General features: G+C 42.8%; 1 protein-coding gene across 1 annotated transcript; it reads right to left on the bottom strand.

The window, feature by feature from the left end:
• Positions 1-431: 431 nt before the first annotated feature.
• Positions 432-26,542, bottom strand: tbkbp1 (TBK1 binding protein 1; the record flags this gene model as incomplete). The annotated part of the gene is made up of 9 exons (XM_084567658.1): positions 432-893; positions 2,958-3,745; positions 6,154-6,269; positions 10,762-10,823; positions 12,876-13,078; positions 15,290-15,437; positions 18,229-18,333; positions 20,137-20,262; positions 26,300-26,542. The coding sequence occupies 9 exons, from the start codon at positions 26,540-26,542 to the stop codon at positions 765-767; spliced, it is 1,920 nt and encodes a 639-aa protein (XP_084423784.1). The 3' UTR covers positions 432-764.
• Positions 26,543-26,881: the final 339 nt, after the last annotated feature.

The following is a 26,881-nucleotide window of genomic DNA, read 5'->3' as shown; positions in this document are numbered from 1 at the left end:
ACGCTCGTAACTGCCACGGAAACGAACTTCCTCTTTATAGAGAAGTGAAAACGGACTGGCACAAAACCCTCGTCGACAGTCGGAATTCCTTCACCGTGTCATTCTCTTTTAAAGTTTTTTCCTCATATGACTAATCGCCTTCCCTAATGTCTTTTGGTAAGACTGTCAGATCATTTCAATAAACCAGCTACTGCCCTACCAGACATTGCCCTTGGCACTCGGTGCCTCTGCAACATACACTGCAGTGAGTGTGACTATTTAAAGCCAGGTGGTGACAAAGGTCGCCCCTCCCTGATCATTAATGATGAATACTGAAACTATTTCGTATGCAGAGCCCCTGAACCCGCCAGCGTACCTCTCATAACTCCTCTTCAGTTTACATTGCTGAATCGAAGTGTATGACACCGTGAAGCGAAAAAAACACAATACCCGAAACTGTCTGAAACCACACAACGAGACTCATAACAAAACAGCAGCAACCAGAGCAAGTGATTATACAGGCAGATCTGTCTCAAGGGCAATCAGTAAAGAACTCTGCATGTGGGCTCACAAATCCAAGACGGACCCGTGCTTAAGTGCTCCCCAAATAAAATAAACCCACCTGCGCCATTTTGCATCCCTACCTATAGATTATGACACATAACTGGTTGACACGCTAAACGGATTGCCTCTTTGTTTGACTTTCCATTAGGCCAGGTCTGCCCATCTCTCGCATAATCTATAAGAGGAGAGCGCAGATGTGTGCAGGCCGGTTGCCATGGCGATCATATCTTGCTGTTCTCCAGGTGGGAGTCGATGTGCTTGATGAGGGCATCGTCAGGGTAACCGACGGGGAATATCAGCTGGCAGAGAGGGCAGCTCCTCATGTCACTCTCCTCGGTCTCCATCCAGAGCTGCAGAGCGAGACACAGACACATGCACATGCGCACATCATTAGCCATCAGCACAAATCGCAAGCAGTCCACAGCTCACTCACTGGATAATATTAGTCACTCTGTGGGAGGCAACTAAATTGCGTCACTGCAGGGTGAGTGATCGGTTCAGACTTACACAACAGGTTTTTGGCATGAAACAGACCGATTTGTAGTAAATCCAGGTGGAGACTCTCAGTAGCAATAAATTGTGTGTAATCAGGCTCAGTATTGAGAAGAGAGAATAATAATAATAATAGAAGAATAGATCAGGATCTTGGGATGCTGATCAGCTTTCTTCATGAAATTCATGAAGTGAAAGTAGAATATCAATATCAGGTTCATGGCTGTGCATTAAGTACAGAGCTTGAGTCCGGGTGTTTTAAATCTTGCTCAGCTCAACACGAAATGAAAGCAAACTCCTGACATAATGACAAGCGTTAAAAAAACTGCTGTCAAAATTACCCAAAGTATAACTTGATTGCTGACTGTTCAGTCAGTGATTCAGGTGTGTTTTACCCAAATAGCAATTAACCAGCAGACATCTGATGCGTAAAATTGGTTAAGGTTAAGGAGCCTTCACCTTCACAGTCATAAGAAATAGAAATTGAAAAAGAAGTAGGACGTTTCATTGACCCATCCATCCTCCCTAGCATGCCCTCTCTCCTGAGCTACTAATATAGTTAATCCCTATGTGTTCTCATTTTCCTGTAATGCATTCATCTTGTTTATCCAGAATTAGCCACAGTGAAACATGACTGCTTTCAGTACGGTCAGAAACTCGCTCAAGGTGTGTTCGCTCAAGCCTCGAACCCAAAGCAGAGAGCAAACTTGAAGGCCTTACCGACATTTGAGGGCAACTCATGACAAACTTCCCTCCATCTCAAAATGGAGTAGCGCTCCCTACGACATGATGTGTGAAATCAGCGGAGTTCCCCCTTTCAGGTTGAGGAACCTTAACCGTCACGGTTAAAGGAAACCAACAAGGTCGGTAGACCATCGGAAAAGAACAGTGGTCTTAAGTGTCAAAGTCTGACGTTTCATGGACCCATCCATCCTAATTTTCCTCCCCTGTCACCCCGTTACCTTTGCCGTTACCATCTCTTTAGATCCACTCCTCCCACACTAATTATATTGTAATGCATTCATCTTCTTTATCAAACTTACCCGACGCTAACAGCAGCAAATAAATCCTCTAGCCTAGAGATCAGGAGCAACTGCCCAAGCCGAGATTGTTTTGCAAAAATTAACCCTACCGACATTTGAGGTAATTTATTACAAAATTCTCTCCCTTTCAGGCCCTTCGCCGTCACGGTTTGAGTAACAACGTTGGTAGGAAGTCAGAAAAGAACAGCGGCCTTGTGTGTCAAAGTCTGACGTTTCACTGACCCATCCATCCTCCCCAGCCTCCACTGTCTGGTACGGTATAATCCCTACAGCTGCTTAAATGTCCCCATAAGTCAATATGTTGCAAGGAGGAACAACTAGTCGGGCCCAGTCACAAATTCACACCCCAGACAGCTGTTTGATTCACACAGCGTATTTTACTTGTTGAACAAAATGTGTGATTAGGACTTAGGGAGTTCCTGTGTGAAGAATTTGTGAATACAAGTAATTTCTGAATAAAGTAATTTGTGAGTTCAAAGTTGTTACAAGGCTTATATTTTAACCCTGGACAGAGCCAGGGTTAGCTGTTTCCCCCTTTTTGTCTGAGTCAGGCTACAACATGACCCCTCCTCTGTACTTTGTGCACAGTCATAGGATTAATATCAAACTTCTCATCTCTCGGAAAGAAGTGTATTTCTCAATGTCTTGAATAATTATTTTAAAGGAACTAAGACAGTGACCATGACATGATTGTGACACAGAGTGTGAAAAAGTTACATTTCATAGAAAGGGGTTTAAAATAAATGATTTACCTACAGTAACTGTGATGAAATAGCACTTTTAATAAACTGTTTCTCTGTTGCAACTCGATGCTTTATATTGTAAAACATCAGGCTATACGCGTTTACACGTGAAAAAATGTATTTGTTTTTAACTCACATTGATTGAAGGCCAGGACTGAGCATGTTCTGCTGACATGTACCCCGACTGGGGGTGGCAGCTAAGGGTGTTAGACCTCTGAGGGATGGGGAAGGCTGAGCAGGATGCCGGTCCCCTCATGACCCCGCTGGGCACTGCTGCAGAAAGCACACCCAGTGTCCTCGGAGGGCTGATGGGATGGGGACAGGTCCACTCGTCCTCGTCTTCAGAGGACTGTTGGGGCTGGGGCGCCTGCGTGGAAGGAGGGGCAGGCTCAAAGTGAAGGTGGGCCACCTCTGACAATGGAAATGGCATCTCTCTGGAGTGGCGCATGGAGCTCTCCCCGAGGCCCCCGTCTCCTCCTGCGCCACCTTGATGGGGAGACGGGGATCCTCTGTGCTGCAGTCCGCCGTGAGGAGAGCCCACGTGTTGGGGCTGCTGTTTCGGGTATCCCTCAATGTAGGGCCGTGGCTTAGGCAGGGTGGAGACGGGATCCAGAGAGAAGCGGGGCGGGCACTGGTAAGCTGAAGGGTCAGCGACCTCTGAGTAACTGCGACGACCCTGGAAGCTGGCTCTCAGGTGCTGGCTGGGCGGCCGGTAGGAGTAAGAGGCCGGCCCGTCGTTGACGTCCAGCAGGGGTGAGCGGCGGTGCATGTCTGGGGAGAGGCGCTGCAGCACCGGGGAGCGTCTCTGTGGGATTGGGGAGTGGTGCGGTGGAGGGGGGACCGGAGAATGGCGCTGTGAGATTGGCGAGTGGCGCTGTGATACTGGAGAGTGGCGCTGGTGGTGGATGGGAGAGTGACGCTGGACTGAGGGAACACAGGCGAACAGACACATCTTAAAACAGACACATGCGTCTACAGTAATATACAGTAAGAACAAGAGTATGCATCACCTTCGTGCGCATACTTTTATGATTCTGCACCATGGGGTAATGGTGTGGTTCATAGTTTGGGGCAGCAGCAGTGTGATGAAGGCTGTTTTCTTGTTTCGACATTCTTGTGTAAGTCCACAGACAAACAGGGCCCAAACTTAGCTAGGAAGTAATATAACACTTAAAAGCAGACATAATTATCTGCCTTGGTGCCATAACCTTACGAGATTTGTACCCACTTAACTTTTCTACAATGAAAACTGTAAGTGCTGGGTTTTATCCATCTTTTTTTTATCCACCATCCATGTATAATCATCATCATCATCATCATCATCATCTAGTATCATGCTTATATCCTGCACATATGTATGCTTTATCCAGATGCATGTATGAATTCATCTGCTTGTTTCTCATTTCTCTCCTTACACTCTGTCCCACCTCTCTTTTCCCTTTTCAGCAATTTACCAGCCTTGTAGCAATTTTTCACGTTTGCGAACGATCCGATGTTTTTCAACAGCTTGTGAATTTACTCGTGACTAATGTGAATGCACAGACCTTTAACACCTGACACGAGGGCGACTAGATTAGCTGGGTTCTGCTCAAGGGAGTTTTTCCTTGATACGTTGCCCTACTGCTTGCTCTGGGGGTTGCAGGTGCTATGTTTCACAAAGACAATTCAGATTATTATTGACGCTATATAAATACAACTGAATGTCTTCCCAGAAGAGCGAAGGCTGTTATAGGAGCAAATAAATCATTTTTTAAATATCATGCATGGATGTAGCGTTCACGCGTCCACACACATAACCTGTAGATTTTATTATTGTGCCAAAACACAAATGTCTGGGAATGTTTCAGGCACAATTAGAAAGAATTGTGACCAGTTTACCTATTTAATTTTGCTGGAATATGACATCTTCTCATGACTGACAACTGCAGCTGACGCTGGTGTATCTATTGCTCTCTAGTTGCTCGGCATCAACCCTGCTAATACATATTTTACATAAACCGGCCTTGAAACATCGCACCGGGAAATTTATTTATTAGAAATGCACCATATGTTCCTCTATGTGTTCATAAAAAGATTTATCTGCACAAGTACAGTTGTAGTGTTTCCTGTAATAACAAGATATGTTGATGAGTCAGTCAGCTCTCCACTTCCCATCGCAAAGAGGAAACATCATTTATGGCTGGGTTGGTTGAGGTGTTAAAAGGGAGGGGGTGTTTGTGCTCTTCAGCGCTCCCCGAATGAGGAGGAAGTCAGATGGGACTCTTCAATTTGCGCTCACTCTTACAGTACAACGGCCAGGAGGATTTTTATGGTTCCAAACAAATTCCAGGCTCCCTGTATATTTCACAAAAAATAAATGTTTATTTATTGTTTGGGACGGCCGAGAGGCAATCCCGTCCCCTTCCATATTAAACTGGCGTCCTGAATTTTGTGGATTAATGTGACACAACTCGATCTCAGAGAAAAGTCAAATGCAATTTGGGGTTTTCTGTGTTTTCCCCACATGTTTGCTGCGTCAAACAATGCGTGTTCGTTTGCATTATCTCCAGTTCTATAGAGTCAGTTCATGTGATGTGTTCTGGTTTGTGGTAGGGAGTAGATGCACAGTTGCGAGACATTAGCTATATGTGTGACTATGTGCGCAGGAAGAGGTGTTGCTACTGTTTAGCACTTTTAAGCTTTACTCTACAACATGTCAGCGCCGGTTCCCACTCTTTTACGTTTTCAGTGAGAAAACAGTAGCGACAAATCACAACAAGAAGACGTTTGAATGACGAACGGCAAAAATCGGTTTCGTTTTTTGTTAGTATCAGTATTATATTACGGCATTTCATTTTAAAAAGGGCCAGCACCTGCACCTATCTATTTTTATCATCTATATTTTTTATGTTAAATGTGCAAAATATGATGTATAAATTATTTAAAGTATGGCCTTTCTGCAGGTGTTTCCATGCTGGTTTGTAACTAAGGACATTTACTGGAATACAAATACTTTATGGTGCTCCAACCCAACTATGTTTTTGTTTCATTAAATTTACTTGATGGCTAAATTTTCTATGTTTATTTATATATATATATATATATATATATATATATATATATATATATAAAGATTGCTCGATGTGTCCAACTCCAACATTAAAACTGTTCCTATGCTTTGATGCATTCGTGATTATGATTCTATAATAGCATGTATAACACTAACAGAGGCCTTATGTGACTTTATGAAAACTTAAAGGGACTAAATATTTCCTCGTCCGTGATCGGCCCGAGACGATCTTGTACCACGTCACTTGTGTGCAGTATTTTAAACATCTGCTGTAGACGCTAACCTGGAGTGGCCTGCTCCTGTGTGGCTTTCCTCAGGATCTCCTTCTGCTTGGAGCTCAGTGCTTGGAGGCGTCCCAGCTCCTCCGTTAGCTCCGTGTAGGCCAGAGCCAAGTTCACCCTGAAGGAGGACAAAAGAATGGAGGCAGTTATGCAATTATCATAATCACTGTTATTATGGAACAATACAAGGTTGAGGGAAGTGTGTTTTTATGTTTAACAACTTTATAATTACGCAAGTGCTGTGATCTCAGTTTAAGAATTGGTTTAAATACTGTAAAATGAATGAAACTGCGGCTGAACTGCATCCTCTTCTGTTGCACCGTCATGGCCTCACAAAATCAAAGGCTAATTGGGAGGCTTACAGGCTTATATTTTTAGATTGCGCGTCACAGTGCATAATCAAAGTGCATAATATCACACCGTTTCGTGCAGGATGTGTCATGACTCTCTCAGGGGCTGCACTGACGGAGCAACTCTATCTCGAGAACTGTAAACAAGGATGGCTGGCTTACAGGATTCTGCGTGTCTTTTAACCATAGCAACGGGCCAACTTTGTCTCGGCTCGTTAGCTTGAAAAGTGATCCGGATCCCACAATGCGAGTTAATGTGAGGCAAGCGTTATGCAAGTAGATATAACAAATAATCCCTTAGCACAATGTGCATCTGTACGCTTCTGTCTGATGGCTTAGATGGGATGAAGAGTGATATGAAGATTTAGTTTCAGCAGTTAGTCACTGCTAGTCTCTGCAACCCTCAGATCTGATAACAATCTGTTTATCTCAAATGTCTTGCCAATTTTTATAAACTCCTCAGGCTTGATCTGAAATTGACTCATTCCTGCACTAACCTTGCGATAACCGGGGTAAATGTGAATCTTTACTATAAGAACCGTAAAAGATGAAACCTTGAAATCTGATAAGGTAAGGTGCTCACCTTGCTAGTTTTAGTCATTTCTTATACATAAACCGGCCTTACAAGAAGAAAAATAAGTTATCATTAGTTTCACAAGCGAAATAACCACATCGTAAGTGTCATGCATTCATCTATCAGTCATCGTGAGGATGAATACGAAGTCAGGCAACTTGGAACACCCATCGCTAAGACACCAGTGAAAAGAGGATGTTGTGCACGAGCGCCAGATTGTTGACCGATATTGCCACTTTGTTGAAGAGAATTTGACTCAGCTCATTCGTTCATAGAGATTGTGGCAGATTAAAAAAGAAAATGCAAATAGCACTTCTGCCTATCCTGGTGATTTCTTGAGCAGAAAACACTGCAGGAACAGATATGAACTTCCACTGCAACATAAAGGAGAAAACACTTATGCTTCCTTCCCACACAGCGAATAAAACACTCTTGTCAAATTAAAAATATCTTCCTCGGCTCACCCACGGACTAACATAATTGAGTCTTCCCACTTGTGTGTCTTAGCCTGCTACTTGGGCATGCTTTAGACAAATAGCTGCATACTGTTGTTCTTATATTAGCTAATTATTCTTTTATAAACTTCTGAACTGCAATCTACTTCTTTTGTCTTTTCTTTTTTTTTTTTTTTTTTTTACATTTTACACATATCTGTGCAAAGATGTGCACTCAAAAGCTATTTTTCTTTTTAATGTTTTAGCACAGAATAATAATTTCAAATGGCTTATTTTAAATCCAGGACCCCATTTCAGGGAAGCCCACAATTCAACAAAAAAACAAAACAAAGACACAATGAAAACAAGTCATAACTTCCACTGGTTAGTTTGGTTTGGTAAAGGCCCACCTAGATTTCCAACAACAACCTGTTATGACTCACAAACAGAGCGGGGGTATCAAGCCCCGATTCAGCACCCACCGTCAGTGAATCCTTATCTGTGGCATGAGTTGGTGGAAGATGGTACTAAATGATTCAGGGTCATCCCTGCTAAAAGGGCAGGTGCTCCATATTTGCGGCTTTGGAAAAAAAAAGCGTAATATTTGTGCATCATTAGGAAAATAGCAATCATTTCAGTGACTTACCGACATGGTGGGTGGAGCATGTAGTATGATACTGGTATCTCCGAAGCACCCATAAAATGTATTGTCTTCCTCTCCTCAACACTCTCAGGTGACTCTCAGCTCTGGCTCTTTAATACTAAATGCAGATGTAAACTGAATATCTTGACATTTAGCTTGACGTATCTCTTCCTTTTCACACTTATGCTGTCTCACTTTTCAATTTGGCTAGTGTGTTTTTATCTTTGTCAGAGATACTGGTGTGAGTGCAACACCTCTCAGTCACACGTGTGAACACCTGCACACAAGTGCACAAACAGTGTATTTCAGTCATTGCCTCTTTCAGAAGGCCTGAGAAATCAGGTCCGCTGTTTGTAATTTGGCTCCTGTACGTCTAAAAATACTGTGCACCTTCGCCACATGCACACCTCCTTTTGCATGCATTGTTCGCTTGTGTGCCTGTGCACACGTACTGTAAAAATTGTGTAGGTGGGGTGTGATAATGCCAGCGTAGCCTTGATGAAAGGCTTGTGCAAGTGAATCGATCCGGTACAAAAGTGTATATATGCTGCGTATGCGTGTGGGAGCTGAAATCTGACCCCTGACGTTTCAGAGAAAGAAAAAAAGAACTTCTCTTTGTCGGCTCAGAGCAATGATGAATGTTATTTTTCAAATCGACAGGAGCTCGGTCAATTCACATTAAGGGCATGGCCTCGGCCTTGAGCCAACACTTGCTGGTCCATATAATAAGTCCCGTATAATAAAGAAAGACATTTGCAGCACTTAAAGGCAAAAGGGTGACTTTTGGATCTTGTGGAAAGGGGGCAGGTGTATAACGGCCATCAGACTGCGGTGGCAGCTTTTCACACTCTGCAGTCCATGTTTTGTCACACGCTTTTGCGTCGTGCATCAAGCACTTTCAGCTAAACTCAGAGAGGTGTCAAACTGTCCTCACGCAAAAGCTACTGTGACGCAGGTGACAAGCCTTGCTATGCGGTGCCGCCATTTGTCTTTTTAAAGTCACTTTAATTTGATGTCTAATTGTGAATTAAAATAAAAACTAACTTCAACTTGCTGCACTCTTTAAAAGAATTTAAGAATTTTAAGAAATCAGTCCCGACATCGCTAGAATATCGTTTGAATTTCCAAGAGAGGAATGGGAATTCCACTGAAACATGTTGTGATTTATTGGAAACAGCTCTCACTTTCTGAAAGCTGAAGATGGATTAGTCAGTCTCTCTAAATGGTTCGGTATAGGTGAGTTTGTGTGTGTGTGTGTTGAGGAAGGGGGGGCTGCCAGGTTCTCGATTTGCGTAGCTTGTGGTTTGAAGAGGGAAGCACATTACTAGTCGAGAGTGAGGCAAACGAAAGTCCAAATAAGCATGAAAAATGTCAGAGGCTGTGGAATTAGCCACAAACGCTAGTGACTCTCAAAAAGAAAGAACGAAAACAGCAAATAAATTTGAGAAATGACGAGGAAAAAAAGAAAAAATGAAAAACGAGATTAGTGGTGGTGTTGAAATGTAAATTTTAAACTTTTCTTGCGTACGCACATGCTCATTAATTCATATCTTAATTATAACAATTTAAAAATAAATCATAGATAAAGTCATTAATTAACAACAAACTTGTCTCTAAATTTTAAAGTTCTGGTGAATGTAAGGACATGTAAGGCGCTGCGTTAATATCCTTCAACGGCGCATGAAACATCCTCTACATCAATCTGTGCAGTTTACATTAAATGAGCCCAATTACAAGAAAAAGCTCCAGGAAACGAGGCACGAGCTTTTCAGTCGGAGTAGGTGATATTTTTTGAGTAAAAACCAAAAGGTGACCAAGGTCTGGAAAAAGCTGTAGGCTTCCATCAAACACTTAGTAACAACAAAAAAACTCAGCTTCTCCTGCCACAGCATTTACTTTCAGTTTGCTCCACATCGAAACGCTTCTGGGGTTTCACTGTGTGGGAGTCAGGTGCCCAACCTCCTGTGGTTTAGTTTTTTTTTTTTTTATTATTTTGTTTTTTAAAAGAAATACCTGTGGCACCTTGAAAACATGAACTGACTGGTTGGGGCAATTTGACAAATCATGCACCGGACGTAACTACAACAGCTTGAACGCTCATGAGTCATCTTTAGGTGAGGAGAAATAAAAGAATAAATCTATAGATAATAGACTGGACGCTGTGTCGACAAATGATGGCCAACAAATACACAAACATGAGGAAATGGACAGGAAGGTGTCCTTGTCTGTTCTTACACTGCCCCCTGCTGCTCAGACCCATCTCTTGCTAAACATCCTGGAGCAAACGTTTTAACACATAAACACTGGAATTAAGCTGAATGCACGTATAGTAATTATACTGCGCGCATGACATGGAGCAGTTGAGCCCACACAATAATAAAACCCAGTTAGCCAGTGATGGAGAGTTTGTCTGCTTTCTAATGAGGCCCCTGGAGGTTGGCCTGAGAACATCACAGCAGGAGATTAAAAATACAGATGAGCTGCAGATCCCGCTGAAATGCTTCATCTTTCACTTTTACCCTGTTACTCTCATCGTACTACCTGTGCTCACATCCTATGCCTTCGCCTCCCTCCTCCCGCCGCCCAGAGAATCTGCTGTGGTCACTTACTGTTCGTCTCCCACCTTCTTTATCCACTCCACATCACACTGCTTGCACGGAGAAGTCATTTCCTGCCGAAGTAGAGCGTGAAATTAGATTAGCATGCAGGTGCTGGTGGAATATTGGACCAAATCTGACGGCAAGAGCTTATCAAGACAAACGTGTTTGAGTCCGAAAAAGATGTATGGGGTAAGAAACTGGACCTGGGAGTCGTTGCGAATATTTATTCAACCACTATTTGTGTTTCTAAGAAACAGAAGCATCATTTTAAGTGGTATTGTTCCAACACAGAGAAAGGGGGGTTACCGTACTTAGAGAGTTGATTTTGTTTTCTTTATACTGACTAATAACTAAAGTGTGAGGTGACGATGATGACCAGCAACTAAAATAATATTTTAATAAGTAAACTGACATATTGAAAGTCAGATGAGAAGATGGATATCACTCACGTCTATACAGAAAATACTACGTGCTGTGTATCTGCAACCAGGTTAGCTTAGCTTAAAGACAGGAAAAGGCAGGGAATTCCCCAGTGTTTGTGCTAAGCTAAGCTAAGCTAAGCATCCCCTGGCTGTATACTTCATATTTCAAATATGAGAGAGGTGAGGATCTTCCCATCCCTCCTTCAGCAACAAAATTAATATGCACTCAGATCTTTGCCTACAGCTTGACACTAAACTGGCAAGGTCAGGATTTTGTCTTCCACTGGAGACACTGATGTCAGAAATAGTGTCCCCGAGGTGCTGTTAAGCTCCCTGAATAATACTATTAATCATCTAGGATGTCGTGTTGTAGTACATAAGCATGTACCGGCACCAGTTTTTTGAGGTCATAGTCCTACAACACAATTTTCACCCTATTCCACAAATCGGAGCCACTGACGTAGCAGCTGATGTAGCGAGTCTTTGAAACCTAAATGTAATGTTTTGTTTGCCTTATTCTCCGGCAAAGATCTGACAGGTCAATCAAATCATTTCAGAGGGCATTATGAGGTTATGGACGGACGTGTGACAGCGACGTAGTCCTACACACAAGTGGAATTTGTTTACAACAAAAATGGCTCCGACATTGTGTGCAGAGGTATTTTTTTTTTCTCCCCGTCTCTGGAGAAACACATATATTACAAAAATTCAAATGGTGTGTTACCAGACTCACGGTCTGATCAAGAACTGAGTCTGGGTATGCCACACCAGTACTATGTTATCATATATAATGCACAGTAACCATGTAAAGCTGTCCAGAGACATGACAGTGTTGAGAATCTTCCTCATGGCTACCATTCATAGTTTAGAAGAGAAACAGATGTGCATTGTTAATCACAACATAACAATTAGTTCATATTTATTTATTTATTTATTCATATTTACTTTCTGTCAGCATTGTTTTCCAGTTGTTGTCAATATTAAGAGTTTGTAATCAGTTCTCGATAAAAAATCTCAGCTTGAATATATGTATACTAGCACCTTGGACAAGATTATTCTGCTGTTTTAAGGTATGAGTATATACTTTACCTGTATGATTTATAAAAACAGCTGAAACTCAACAGAACAGAAAGGAAAGCTATGGAGCAGCATCGTCATTTGATTAGTTGAGTTTCCGTGTGAGTCCGAGATTCATTCTCTTTTTTTGCTCTGTGTTGGGTCACTACCAACTCGACAGGGGAAATATTGCTCCTCCTAACTGTGTCTGTGGTTTGGTCTTGAGCAAGTAGTGTACAGTGTTTTGGTTTTGTTGAACCTGTCTGCTGTGGCTAAAAAAAATACACTATGAAAGCAGTGACAGTGAATCAGAACAGGAAGGCAGGTCCCTAAACGACGAGCTGAAACTCACTATGAAGATCTGTAAATGAAAGGGGAACTCGATATTCAGCGCACTACTGTCACGTTTTCATTTCTATTGTGGATGCTGTATTCAAACTTTAAGCACCGTTTAAGTGTGGAAATACATACTTTATAAAGGAAAAATGTTAGATTTTAAGTTTTCTTTTGTAGAACTGTTCAGTATAAATATTCTGTCAAGATAGATTTTTGTCGTGACCTTGATCAAAAATCGTCAAGGGCATTTGATGGAATGCATCACATGAGAGTATTTTGCAGTAAACGTTAAATCAAGCAAACACCGACCCTCTCCCTCTGGTTGTTCTGCAGCTGTCTCATCTCGTCCTTCAGTCTCTCACACTCCGCCTTCAGCTCCTCTTCCCGCTGACACGCCCCCTGCGCCTCGTGCCGCACCCCTTCTAGCTCCGCCTCCAGGCGCTGCAGCTTCAGGTCCGACAGGGTGTCCAGGCTGCGGGAGCTCTGGAGGGTCAGGGCTGGGCAGTCCAGCACTGTGAGGAATAATGAGAAGAGTCAGGGGGAGACAAAACGCTTTCATTGCCTTTCCTTTGACTGATGCAGCGCTGCTGTACGCAGTTGCTGTACAATAGATGAATATGAAAGAGCAAGAGTGCTGACTTCTTCCAAGGCCAGCATCTTTCAGTTCGTACCTGGGTGATGTGATCTGCGTGGGCATGTTATTGATTCAGCTCCGCTCACACAGACTCAGTCCTTGAGCCAGAAGACACTGTAACAGCACAGCAATATCTTTTTTTTTTTTTTTTTTTTCTTTATCCCAGCAGCTCCTGCCTCCTCACCAGAACACTCATATGTGTAGTCACAGGTGCAAACATACTGTGCACAGGCTGTACAACCACATATTTTTGCACCATCTCCCTCATTCATGCGCAGGCCTTTATCAGCATTTCTACCTTCGAATATACACACGCAAATTAAACGCCCATTTTTGAATATATGTGACGGTTTGGTGCCTTTGCAAAATTTTTCTTCCTCCTCCTCCTCAAGGTATACGATCAGTATCATGTATCCGCTAAGGTTACGGTGACACATTTTTTCCATGTTTCAGCCACCCACGTCGCTGAACGGGGTAGAGTTGAGCATCTACGCGCTCTCGAACAACTAAAGTTGGCAGAACCTCTTCTACAGCAGTGGTGGACTGCATATTCTCCCTTAAATTCACTGCTGCAGCCTCAGAGTGATGGATTGCGCCGACATGGTTTTTAAAATCCACAATTCTGAGTGATTTACGAGTTTACTCGGACACTTTTTCTCTCGCGTGCTAAGTGAATGCGATGGAGTGACCTGCCTCGCTCCAAGCGCCGTTGAAAGTGATCATGCATTTCTGATACGGGAATTCATTTGCATTGTAATAAGTCAAATTATCTCGCGAGCATTCGGTAACGCACGCAAGTCACAATAGAGATCACTTGGCAGTACAGATGGAGGCAACAGCATGAATGATACAGATGAATTCTCAAAATTTACAGTCTAAATCACTCCGGTGCAGATGATTTTGGAAGCCAGAAGGAGTCCATTTCAATCACTGGAACCCGCATGGACTACGGCTCTCCTTTTTCTGCGACTGTGCCTGAGGAGCAGGAACAAAATGCCAAAGCTGATTCTCTGACAGACGGAGGTTTAACCTGAGCTCATTTAGACACCGTTCTAGACAGAATCTTGGATTCAATCAAAGATGAAATATAAGGCAAGAAGAGCAGTGAGAATGCACTTGTGGTTTATGTAGAAAGGTCTCCTCTTATTAAAAACTCACTCTACAGTTATTAGTTAAAAAATCTGAGCTTAATATGCAGGAACAGAGCTAACGATGAGCTATACTCACGCGATGGGATCAGAAAGAGGAGTGAGATGAAACATTTAAGTCATTCATGGTACTGAAGATGCAGTTCACTTGAAAAATATGGCCCACTGTCCTTTTAAAGCTAGAGCGAGGAAGTTTTATCTCCCCCTTCTGGCAGTGTATATGTCAGTCTCTTCTTTAAACTCTGTGTAATTTGTGCTTGTCCTGAGTCGAGCAATCTCTTTCTTTAGGCTGTAATACTTCCTCTGAATGAAGAGCTACCTTTATCTGGAACATCAGAAATGTTTCTTTGTCTCTTCCTTCCTAGGCCCGGTTTCATTTTTTGAATTCATAGAGCTGTAGTTACATGTGTAACTCCACTTTTTCTTTCCATAGTAGCCAAGTTCAGCTCTTATTCTTCGTCAACCAATCCTTTCTTGTCAGTGTAAAATCACATAACTACTGTTGAGCCAGTATAGGAATTTATATAGAGAAAATAACAGAAAGATTTACCCTGCACTTCTCAGCTTAATTGTCCGTATGTTAACTCATTTGTCAAGGGCTGCAATGCAACATATTTTCATTTATACGTCAAGTTTTCTAAATCTTGCCGAGACATGCTAGACTAGTTCTGCAACTACCTTATTTAGTTAAAATAAAATGCATATCCATAAGATTTCTAGCTTGAACGATGATTGGAATGATAAAAATGATCTCTGACTTAATTTCTCCTTTCCTTTCTTTAACTGTAGGCACACACATCAAATCATTTATTTATTTATTTATTTCCCTGTGCAGCCGGCATTGATTGGGACCATAACCGCCTGGTGGTGATACTGCTATCTAAATGTGTGGGCCTCACGTACAGATACTGATCAAGATTCAAGATGGAACAGTCCCTTACTGTGTGTGTCTGGGCCGGCGTGGAGCTGCAGATACTGCATGTCTTTGCTGTGCAGCTGCATGTTGAGTTTCTGCAGGGAGTTCTCTCTCTGCCTCAGAGCTGACTCCAGGCTCAGGATGCGCTCGACGTGCTTCTCCACCAGGCTGGTCTGTAATTACACAGATTTTCTGAGCTTAATGAGAAAACATCAAGATTCAAATATTTACCGAGGTTTTATACATACATTCTGTGGCAGCTACAGCATACACAGATCAGGCTTAACATTATAACACTGTAGGTCTCCAGACATCTTTTCATCTTTTCCACAACCACGGGATGCGTCTTTTGACATGATTACTTAACCAGTTGGGGTTAAGCAACTTGTTGCCAGCTGAAAGATAATCACCCATGCAGTAATTATATTTTTAATACAGACTGTTAAACCTAATATCTTCCATCTATTACCACTTCCTGTTTTGACTGAAGGTCTAGTTTTTCCATTTTTGACTTTTTCATGGCTGTGCAGTTGACTCAGCATAGAAGAAGAGCAACACTCGTGGCTCACTAACGCCCTCTTCCATGAGGCAGAGGTACTAGCTGCCTCGTGTCTTACTTTTTCAGTGCGGTTTATTGTCAGATAAACAAGGCTAGAAGATAAACTTGCGTCTCTCCTTGTCCGTAAATTCAGTGATTTTGACTACAAAATGATAGAAATTACGGGAATCATACAGAACTTGCATTTATATCACAGACCAATGGACAAATAGTGTAATTTATTTCATCATGATTACTTTTCGTGATGCCAGCACGTCCCTTTCTAGTCTAGTTTTTAATGCAAAAAAGAACTGAGATGCAATCATTGACATACCCTCGTCATACAAGGAGGGTTCAGTATCTCTGGTACATCTTCTGAGAGCTTAGATGAGCTACTGTATGTTTTTAACTTATACATGGATCATATCTTTTTTTTTTTCTGATGAAGCGATGAGTCCCTGGTTGAAAATATTCCTGTGCAATGATACAAACACTGATTAGAACATATACCCAGGCCACCCTAAGGACTGACGGCGACACCGCTATTCGTGGCATTGGTTCAGTTCTGTACGTAGATGAGCAGGTGAGTGAAAGTCTGGAAGTTTAAAGGTCACTGACATCCAGTAGGTAGATGGAGACGTTTTAACAATCACAGCCCGCCCCAGCTTCAAGTGACACTGGCACGGTGTCAGACCGGTTGGCATGTGGCTGTTCCAACATCTTGGGCGCACTCCCTCCTCTAATCACCCGGACCACATAAAACCGCTGAGGCCGCTCTGTGTGATGGACTTCGCTCTCGTAAGAGACGTTTATTATCACAGAGGGCATCTGGGAAAGACTGGCCGTCCAATCTGTTCAGTTGGAAGCCTCTGCCGGGTCTGATTCGACCTTCATTTGTAAGCAGTTTCAAAAAGCGAGATTCTCGCAGTGTGAAATCTACGAGCGATATCCTTTACTACAAAAGCAAAGTTGTAGAATTTGTAGAAGAAATACAATATTTGCGCAATTAAATCTCTTAAACAATGATTTCTTTTTTTAAGGTAGAGTATGTCCTCTTACAGGTAAACAAACTCAAAGTCTCTGTTTGTACTAGAGGAGAACTTTCAATAAATGACTTTGAAACTGCTTTTTTTTCTCTCAAGAACTTTCTCAATACAAGAATTAATGAAAAATATTTTCTCAGAAGGCAGTTACCTCGAAACGAGCAGCACAGTCTTAAATCCACGACTGAAGCACATTTTTTATTTTTTTTTTGCTCATCTTGTTTGTTTGATGGAGGCAAATGTGTCTTCAGAGCTAATCTCCAGTTACTGTCCCCTTCGTTTACAATGAACAGGATATTATGAGTTCATGTTATTGCACAGACTTAAGAATTAAACTTCCACTACTGGGAAATATACGGTGCAGTGTTTTGAAATATGCAGCAGGATTATAGACGCCGAAAGAGTTAAAGAGGAGAATCAATTTATAGTTTTCAGTCACATATCCCGACGCAGTGGATGGAGTGACCTTCCTTTAAAGGGTTAATACAGGTGCTGTTGTATTGCACTGCCAGAAATTGTGTAATATCACATGAAGCAGAGATATCTTGACTTTTAAGCCCTGTCCACATAAAGCAGTTCACTCCTCGCCCGTCAGTTTGTAGCTGACAGTTGGTTGCTTGTCGGTTTTAGCCTCTTGGATATTTTCCACCCCAAATGTCACAAGCAGAACATAAAAAATATTGCTAGGATATGGGTGTAGCCGGCTCTTCTTGCCGTCACCGCTCTCTATTTGAGACAGAAAATTCTATCAGCGTCACCGCCGCTTCGTCTAGGTTCACCCGGTCGATCCAGGCCGGCTGTCAGCGTGGTGAATGTGGTGGAAAGTGTTTAATTAACGAAAGAGTTTGAGGAACACTTGCTTCACTGTATGTCAGTCAACTGCACTAGTTGCTTCCAATGATTATCACCTCCAAGTTGAGATATTTTTCAACTCTCACTCGCCTACTTTGTGTTGGCAAAGGTTTTTTTTTTTTACCTGTCACGGCTTCAACTCGCTGAATTTCATTAACATTCATGGTCTCTTGTCACCACATCGCTGTTAACTTCTCTGTGTGTACAGTCCTTAAGTGTCTTAAGCCTTTGAAAACCTGGGAAATAGGAATAGTAGAAAAAAGCCTTTGCCAAATTGTTGCCTTACATTGCCGTTTAAGATTTTCCTTAACAGTAACTAACCATGAAAGACGGCCGCAACCCCCTCACGCTGAATTAAATTGAACATATTTTGTGTTCATGATGTTTCATGATGAGTTTTGCTTTTCATATTTGATCCCCATTAGCAGAGTGAGAAGCTGCAACACTTAATTAATGAGCCATAAGGCTTATGCGTAAAGCTACTGTGAAATAAGGAATGCACGGTGCAGTGAACTGAATAATGGCCCTGACCATCTTGTCGAGATCCCTCTGGAGGTTGCTCTTCTCCATGTGAATCTTCTCGTAGGCCTGGATCACGTCCTCCAGCTGCTCCTCTCTCTCCTTTCTCTTCTGGAGCTGAAAGACGACGCAGAGAAAGAAAGAGAAGCGTTACTTTTTTCTTTTTTTTTTGCCCCCCTTCTTTGTCAGTTTTCAAACTTCATCACAAGGAGAAAAGAAAGGGGGGGAAAAAACACTGAGAACTTCCTTTGTGAGCGTCATCAAATGTGTCTCTTAAGAAACTGTTGTGTAACCGAGCAAATTTAGGACACTGAGTTCTTGACACCTCAGCATGTAGCGGCGCCTGCCCCCATCTCACATGAATAAATCCTGGTTTCGACAATAACGTTAAAAAAGAAGAAGAGTTTCTTGATGTGTTGCTGATCTAGTCTTCTTCCAGCTCGCTATAATAAGAGGATGAATGTGAGTGGATGTTATAATGACATAGCATTTGACAGATCCGAGGGCAGGGACATTCACCAAATTGAGTGAAATGAAGAGATTTTCGCTGCAGGCGAGGGCACAAGTGAGGGTTTTATTGAAGAATATGGCCACTTTAGACGACGTGGAGAATGAGAGAGCGAGCCGTGACAGGGGAGCGAGATAAACAGAGAGGACGAAGAGGTATATCACTGCTGAGGCCTGTTCGGTGTGTCTATGGTAACATATGCCTGTGGAAAACTGGCAGCAAGGCGTGGACAGCATGTCAACAGCATCGTGACGGAGAGAGGAGGATTATTTAAGAGCTATGTGTCTGTTAAGGCTTGTACACAGAAAGAAGGTTTCCAAGTATGCACAGTATATAAAGAAGTACTCATTATCACCTTTTATATTTGCACTTCAGTCTAGATGCTGCAGGCTGGACTGGTTTGTTGTGTCGAATATTTGGTAAGTTGTTCCCTTGTCTGAGGAAACTTCTCGCTCCAGCGCTGACAGACAATACGTCACCTCTCTCTACTTCTCATTGATGACTGGAGGTCGCCACTTAAACACGCCGGCATTGTTTGCGCCCGTGTCAATGTGTGGATGTGGTGGGGGTCGCGTCCCAGTGGAGCTCGCCCTGTGAGCCGTGGACATTTCATCACTACGACCGCCCGGTGCCGGAACCCCGCGACCTTGTGTGTCCCGCGCTAATCGCTCCTCCCGCTCCCATAAACCATTTCCTTCCTTTGTCTTTCCTCTCTAGCTGTTTTCCACCGCTGCCGCTGCCACTGCTGCCGTTACCAGTTTTACCACGGCCTTCCTGTGTCAGTCGTATTTCATTTCCATTTCCCCACGCGCTCGTTGACACAGTCATCGAAACAGTGGAGTTGCAAGTGAGGGGAATGAGTAGTCCAAGCACATTATGGGCGCTGCCATTCTATTCTCTTACTCCAGGCTGTTTTTGACAACACTAACACACAAGTGAGAGGTAAAAATGGATTGTCAAGCTTTCTGAAATATGGTGTGTGTGTAGCAGGTACACATGCTTAAATAACACCAATCCATTTTAAAGCTAGTTATCTATATATATTGTCTTTTAATTTTCTCAAGGCGTACATATTCAGCGAAATCTTGGCCACGTCTCAAAAATAAAACACTGACTGGTATGAAAATCCCATGTCACACTGCTCCTTGGACGGTCTCTGAAAAACACCCAATCTCAGTAATTTTGCTCAGACAGCAGCTTTAGCTCTTAATTAGCTCTGGACATCTCTCAGCGTATGTCCACTGGGGCTGGGATGATTTCAGTTTTAATTCAATTAGTTCACATGAAGAGGGGGATTTCTGCAGAATTCCACTTTATTTTAAAAAAAAATATATATATTTTTTTATTCTTTTACGATCTGGCATCTCCCTTGGCTCACATTTTGTTCTTTTGGTCTTCATTCGTGCTCTTACCTCGTGGGTCAGGACGTTGACTCTCTGCTGCAGGTTTCCATTTTCTGAGTGCAGCAGCGCCGTCTCCTTGCTCTCAAAAGAGCAGTAGGAGTTGGTGTCCTCCCCAAACTCGCTGATCATAGGGAACTGCAGAGACGACAAGGAGTTACAGAAATCAGAATGTGGAGAACAAGGCATAGCTGAGGCTGGATGTACCAATGATTGAGACATTTTTCTTATTTCTGTTTCTGTTAGTTTGATTATATCCCATTTCTTTTCAGCTGTATTCAGAAATGTTTCATGATTTCACGCGGGGATCATAAAATATTCATCTTACAACAACTGCAACTTCTGTTTGGCCCAGATATCACCAGGAGGATCAGGCTGTTTTAACTAATGTCTTTCTTTTTACTTGAACTAGATTTTATTTTTCAGTCTAAACTCATTTCCACAGCGAGCCGTTTCAGTCATATTTTCTAATATCCGTCCCTCTGTTCAAATGCCTTGTCAGAACTCTAGAAAGTGATGAAACACTTCTTCAAAATTACCCTCTATTAGCTCAAGGGTGGTTTCTCCAATGTTCATTTTTTTTAATTTATTTATTTTTTTTATGCCAGTCATGTTAGCACAGACGCTGCACATAAAATTTTCTCAAATGACAGGGGTGTGCCTCGTCTCATCACACTGATTACTATTTTATTCTAAATGAGTTTTTCATGTGAAGAATACGGTCGGGCAATTTACAATATGTCGGGCACCCTGATTACATTTAGTGGAATGAACGGCCTCCTCACTGTGTTTCTAAAATTATGCGTGCTGCCCTGCAGTGTTTACTGCTTCACTGTATATCATGAGCATCAGTGAATGGCTCCCCATCGTCCCTGTACTTTTAAGTTAGACTACAGGAGATTTAAAATGATTTAGAAGTCGTGTTCCTTCACACACTTGAGCATCACAGATATTCTTCTTTCTTATCTAAAACTTTTACTTACAGGGTTTGAAAATATCCGCACTCTACAGGATATTATTTTGATTATCAAGCCAGATACAAGAGCACTGAAAGCACCACATCACTGAATCTAAAGGAGAAGTGGATGTAAACAAAACAGGGACAAAGGTCCAACAACTTGCTGCAAATCTACTGATCCGTACTCCAATCTCCAAATCCAGCCAAAGGATGTCTCTTAATACGTGTTCTTGTGAAACGTCATCAGTCGATGCCCAAGTATTGTTCCAATTCAAAGTACCATTGAACCAAGTACAGACCAAGTGCCCACATGTGCTCTTGCCCCGCTCGTTTTATAGAGGATGCTTTGGGATATATCTTGGGACAGTCAAGTATCCCAGAATGTATGACCGTACTGCGTCCTCCAGAGTTTGCACTTGTCAATGACAAGTCAGGAGTTCCCGTACTTGCTATTGATAAAGGAAACAACCAGAAAAGACAAAACAAGGAAGGTGGAAAAGAAGAAGAAGAACCTACTTCATCTTTAGAAAACTTCGCAGCCTCAACATAACTGTCTATTGTTCAGAACGAACTGGAGGTGAGGGTTCAATATAAATGGTTGTATGCTGGCTACCATCCAGACGTCAACTGCTCTGTGTGCTTTTAGACTTGCTTCTGTTATTGGTGGTGGTGGCCATCACGGTGGCCATGATGGGTCTGCAAGCAGGCTGGGAGGTTTCGGAGTGGATCTGTAAGCCCGCCCATTAGTCTGGACCGGATTTCTCCGTCGACCATCGGGAGGAATGATTTCAGGGAGACTCCTCTAGTCTGAGCCCAGCTTTAGACTTAAAGGTTAAGGCCACCGATAGTCTTTATTTTTATTACTGTCAGCAAATCCCACAAAAAGACCAATAATCACCAACATTGAGATAATCTGTCCTGATGCTTTCTTATGTCGCCGCCAAGTTGAAAAATCTGTCACAAATATATAGTTTCATTTATTTATTTATTTTAAAGACAGGCCCAATAGCTGTACTTTTAAGGAAAACGTATTCACGCAGGAGTGAGTGGTGCATTTGTTTGCCACTATTTTCAGCGGTGTGTGAATACACATTTAGTGCCATAATGAGTGTTTCCAGCAGCAGAGCAATGTGTACGAGAGGGTGTGTGTGTGTGTGTTCATGGTAATGAAGGAACTTGTCAACCAGTGCAGCGGTGTGATTTACTAATGTGTTGACAACAGTAGAGCTCTATGGTCAAAGAGGAATAAGTCCTTGAATGCGCCCGAAGTCCTTTTACGACGGATCAAGTCAAAGTTGATTTGTCAGGTTTGTGGGATTTGTTGAAGATGAGAAAGACATAGTATCTGCTTTAGGAGAAAACATTTCCATCTTATTGCCCCACAGCAACTCATCATTCGTGAGGAAACGTATTGTATACACCAATCAGCCACAACATTAAAACCACTGACAGGAGAAGTAAGTAACATTGATCGTCTTGTGACAATTCAATGTTTTGCTGGGAAACTTTTGGACCAGACATATGTGTGGATGTTACTTAGATATGCAGCACCCACCTAGACCAGACCAGGGACCCCCACCCCATAGCAATGACACTCCTTGATGGCAACGGCCATCCCCAGCAGGATGCAGTCTGACACAGGCACGCACACAAAAACGCTTTACTAACAACTAAAAAAGAAGAACAGCACCTGGCCTCCAAATTCACTAGATCCCAAACTGATCAAGTATCTGTAGGATGATCCACAGAGGCCTCTACCCTCAACCCACAGGATCCAAAGCCCCACTAACTCTGATGTGTCACAACTGTTTTGGAGGCACAAGGAAGACCTACACAGTATTAGGACAGAGGTCATAATGTTATGCCTGATCGGTGTATGTTAATAAGGGAAAAGAGAGGTGCGACAATGAATCAAAACTTTTAAAATGTGCGTGTATAATTACACTATATGCAGCTACATTTACACTCATTTGACTGATTATGTAGAATATGAGCTAATGTTTTAGAATAAGCTGTTTGCCTTGTTGTTAGCCGAGTGCTGCAATAGAAACAAGACAAGTTATATAAGCGCGTGTCGTTCAATCTAAATGAACACATTTACATTTAGAGTGGCTGCCATAAGCACGCACGGCTTTTCATTTTCTCAGTGAAGTCATTGCTGAGGCAATGTCTATTTGAGGAGCAAACAGCCCTTTTCCATTTAGCAGAACACCTCTCTCTGTTCAGTTTAACAGTAAATGCTTGCAACACGGGCAGCCCCCCCCTCCCCTGAGGAACCTCGAATTCTCAAGCCGCAGAGCGCCGGGTACTCTAAACTGGAGAACAACCTCGCTTCGAATCATGTTCAGTGCAGAAGGAAGCGCGTCCATCTGCTTCATTACAGCTGCTGAAGCCAGGAATCTGGAGAGAGCTTGCAGCCACACTTCTTAAAATAACAGAAAATAATCCATATAATTGTGTAACAATAGAAGTCAGATGTTAAATAATACCATGAGTCAGTGTTTTGATTCTTTTCCCTCCACTGATTATCCAGATCTATAAAAAGCCACATACCGTATTTACATGGGCACAGGTGTGAAGGCAACATCTGCACCTGCTCTCCCAAAACCAACACCTGTCTCTCTGGAAACGGGCCCTGAACAAACCGCCGCTTCTGAGTAAGTAAACGGCAGCGTGGCAGCCCGAGGCCTTCAATAACAGCTGCTCGCTAAAAGGATGCAGGATTTCAGGCGTTCCTCTCCCGACGCGTTTCCAGCGATTTGCAGTTTTTCATCTCTGCCCTTCCTTACCGGGAAAAAAAAATAAAAAATCAATCCGGCGGAGGCCAACAGAATGTATTAAACACATCAATCATAGAAGTTTTATGCCCCCCTCCCCCCCAGAATCAAAGCTTTCTGGAGCTACCGATCGCGCAGGCCTTCGCTTCTAACAGCCTCCGACCGTATCCATAGTCGACCATAATGTGGCAACAGCTTGCATCTTTTTGAATCAGCTTTTTAAACACGACAGCCTCTTTGATAACCCTTAAAACATTTTGTTGTCTCCACTCTCAGGCAAACTGTTGATATTTCTCTCTTGCGTCATGTACCTGAAGTACACCAGAAGCTGCGGGGTAAATGGGTACATTTCAGCTCCACTGCTATATAATTCCTAGAATAAGTAGGACACCACAGACTAAGCATAATCAGAAGAATATCCAGAAATTAATTTTTTCCCCTCTAATCCTCCTTTGTGCTTAATTTCAACAATTCATATCTCCCTTGCTCCTCACATCATTATCTCCTTTTACTCCCTCATTTCTCCATCTGCCGCCCATTCTTCCTCTTTCCACTTCTTCTTCTTCCCTTTTTCCTCATTTTCCGTCCACCCACGTTGTTCCTTTTACGCTCATTTGCGCCGTCTACCCCCGTTAAGTCTGTGTGCCGTTCCAGCTACTGCTGGGAGGTGGATTTCTGCTTCACCTGCTCTCTCATCCGACCGGAAAGAAGTCAGATTTCCACCAACAAACTTGCGGGTCTGCTGGCTGCGCAGAAACATTCACGGTGTCGCTGGGTTTAAGCCGAGCAGCTCAGCTGATATTCTGGTGTTTTATGTAAGACGATGCAGAGCAGCCCCGCTCGTCGTCTTAAGAGAACTCGGCTTGTTTTCTCGATGCTTGAGCTCTCCTGGCCCACCGGGGGAGCACCTTTGAACTGTGCGCAGCCCTTTGACATGATCATTCTTCATGCACAGCTGCTGCTTCCCTGCCGACTCCCCACTGATTTCACCAGTACATTATATTGATGCAATGAATCCAATCAATATTGCTACTGTCAGCAGGTTTCTGGTTTGTGTTATAGGTTAAAAACATGTTTATGATTTGCGATTTCACAGGATTTAAAACAGTTGTGTGATTCCTTAACTGGCTCTATGTGGGGATATCCTCACCGTCTGGATGTGAATGTAGTTTGTCAGAAGTTAAAAAGCCACCTGAAGACCATGGTTGAAATTAATCTAATACCACATGACGTCCAACAGCGTCTAAAGGTGAAACGATTGACAGTAGAACTTTGAGTAGTTTTGAATCTCTCCCAGGTCGAGTGAAATGTCGCCCATCTCCCTAAAAGCATTTGTTTAAATCTGTGCTCCCACCAGAGGAACCACAATTAAATTAAGTCTCGGGGAGATAAAGGTTATGTTGGCAGATGGGTATCCATAGCAAATGTTGCTAGCATTTTGTGCAGCAATTTTTAAACTCATTTTTTAAACTCATTTTGTAGTTCGATTGTGAAAATAATCACAACAGAGCAGCCAAGGAGAGAGAAATCCATATTTAATCTTCCTGGGGGTTTGGGACTGTGGGGGAAAAGCACATAACAGTGTGGTAGAGGAACTGAAAGCGTTATAGTTTGACAATATGGCAGCTATTTTGATGCACGATTAATGGTTTCAGTCATTTCTTTGCAGGCAGATAATGGAACGAATTATCTGTTTCCAACTCCCTTAAATGTTAGTATCTGCTTGTTTTCTGAGTCACTTAGATTCGTAGCAAGTTGTCGGGTGTTGATCAACCAAACCAAGCTGAACGCATCACTCTGAGCATGTGAGAAATTATGACATTTTAGGGACAGAATGATTAATTGAGTGTTTAAGAAATGAAGTGCCACATCAATCAGTGTAATGGATTCCTTAACTTTTGCTTCTTCCTGGTGTTTGAAACAAGCCAAACCAAAACTGACAGAAGACACATCAGCATCGCTTCTTTCTTATTGATACTAAGTCTAAGTGCTACTTTACTTTAGCTTGTTGCTTTGGCTTGTGATCTATTAATTCTGTTTCAAGCCGAGCTTTGTGGCTTCATCTGAGTCTTTTTCGCTCCGTTTCTCAGATCTCTTAGTGTTTTTTTTTTTCAAAACTGTGACTCAATGTTACTTTCACAAGCGATCTGAGTTAAATCTCTTGCCCTCTATATCCAGCTGAAGGATTCCCTCCTCTTTAGACTCATGTTTATTCTCCTGATAGTTCAGGATCACAGCCCTGCAAAGCTCTCTCTGCTTTCATCTTTGTGTACGATCTCAAGGCCTCAATATAAATGGAAAACACCAAGAGTCAGTGGACAAAAAAACAAACTAGCCTCATCCTTGTCACCCTTCTGTCTGATACCGAATGGACAAAAACAACTATGATGATTAGTTTTCCAAACTTTCAGAATACATCTTTGAAGTGTGAACCCTTCACCTTGATCTCATAGATCTTGAGCTTCCTCTTGATGCTGGTGTTCTCTCGCTCCAGGCAAGCCAGCCTCGTCTTGATGTCCTGATAGGCGGTGATGAGGGCAAAGTGCGAGGCCGAGTAGACGTCGTCGTGGGGCAGGGGCGAGGACCGCCACGCCACGCTGCCGCAGCCATCCTCCTTCAGGCCCCCTGCGTCGCCGCCTCCTCCCAGCAGCCCCAGCTCCCCTCCGCCGAACAGAGACTGCATCACTCAGAGCTTCAACCTGAGGGCAGACACAGACAGTTATTTGCTCGTTAATAATTAAATCACCCGATTCGGTTCCATTCAATTAAAGCGCGCCCACCAAAAATAAAACCGCTTCATAATTCTAGCGGGGGTCGACTATCGGTGCCACCGCAGCAATCCTGAAAGCATCAAGCAGTCGCAACCAACACAAAGGAACAAAGCAGTTTTCAGCTGAGAGCGGTCGGACTGCCGGCACACACAATGTAAAATATTCAAAAGCAAAGTGGGTACAGAGAGGCACGGGAGGAAGACTGTGGGACACTGTTATATCATGTGGAATTTAGAGACGGCTTACTGTGT

Source organism: Chelon labrosus (genome assembly GCF_963514085.1).
Source record: "Chelon labrosus genome assembly, chromosome: 19".
NCBI lineage: Eukaryota > Metazoa > Chordata > Actinopteri > Mugiliformes > Mugilidae > Chelon > Chelon labrosus.
Note: the sequence above shows the minus strand (reverse complement) of the source record. Positions and strands in the feature narration are given on the sequence as shown.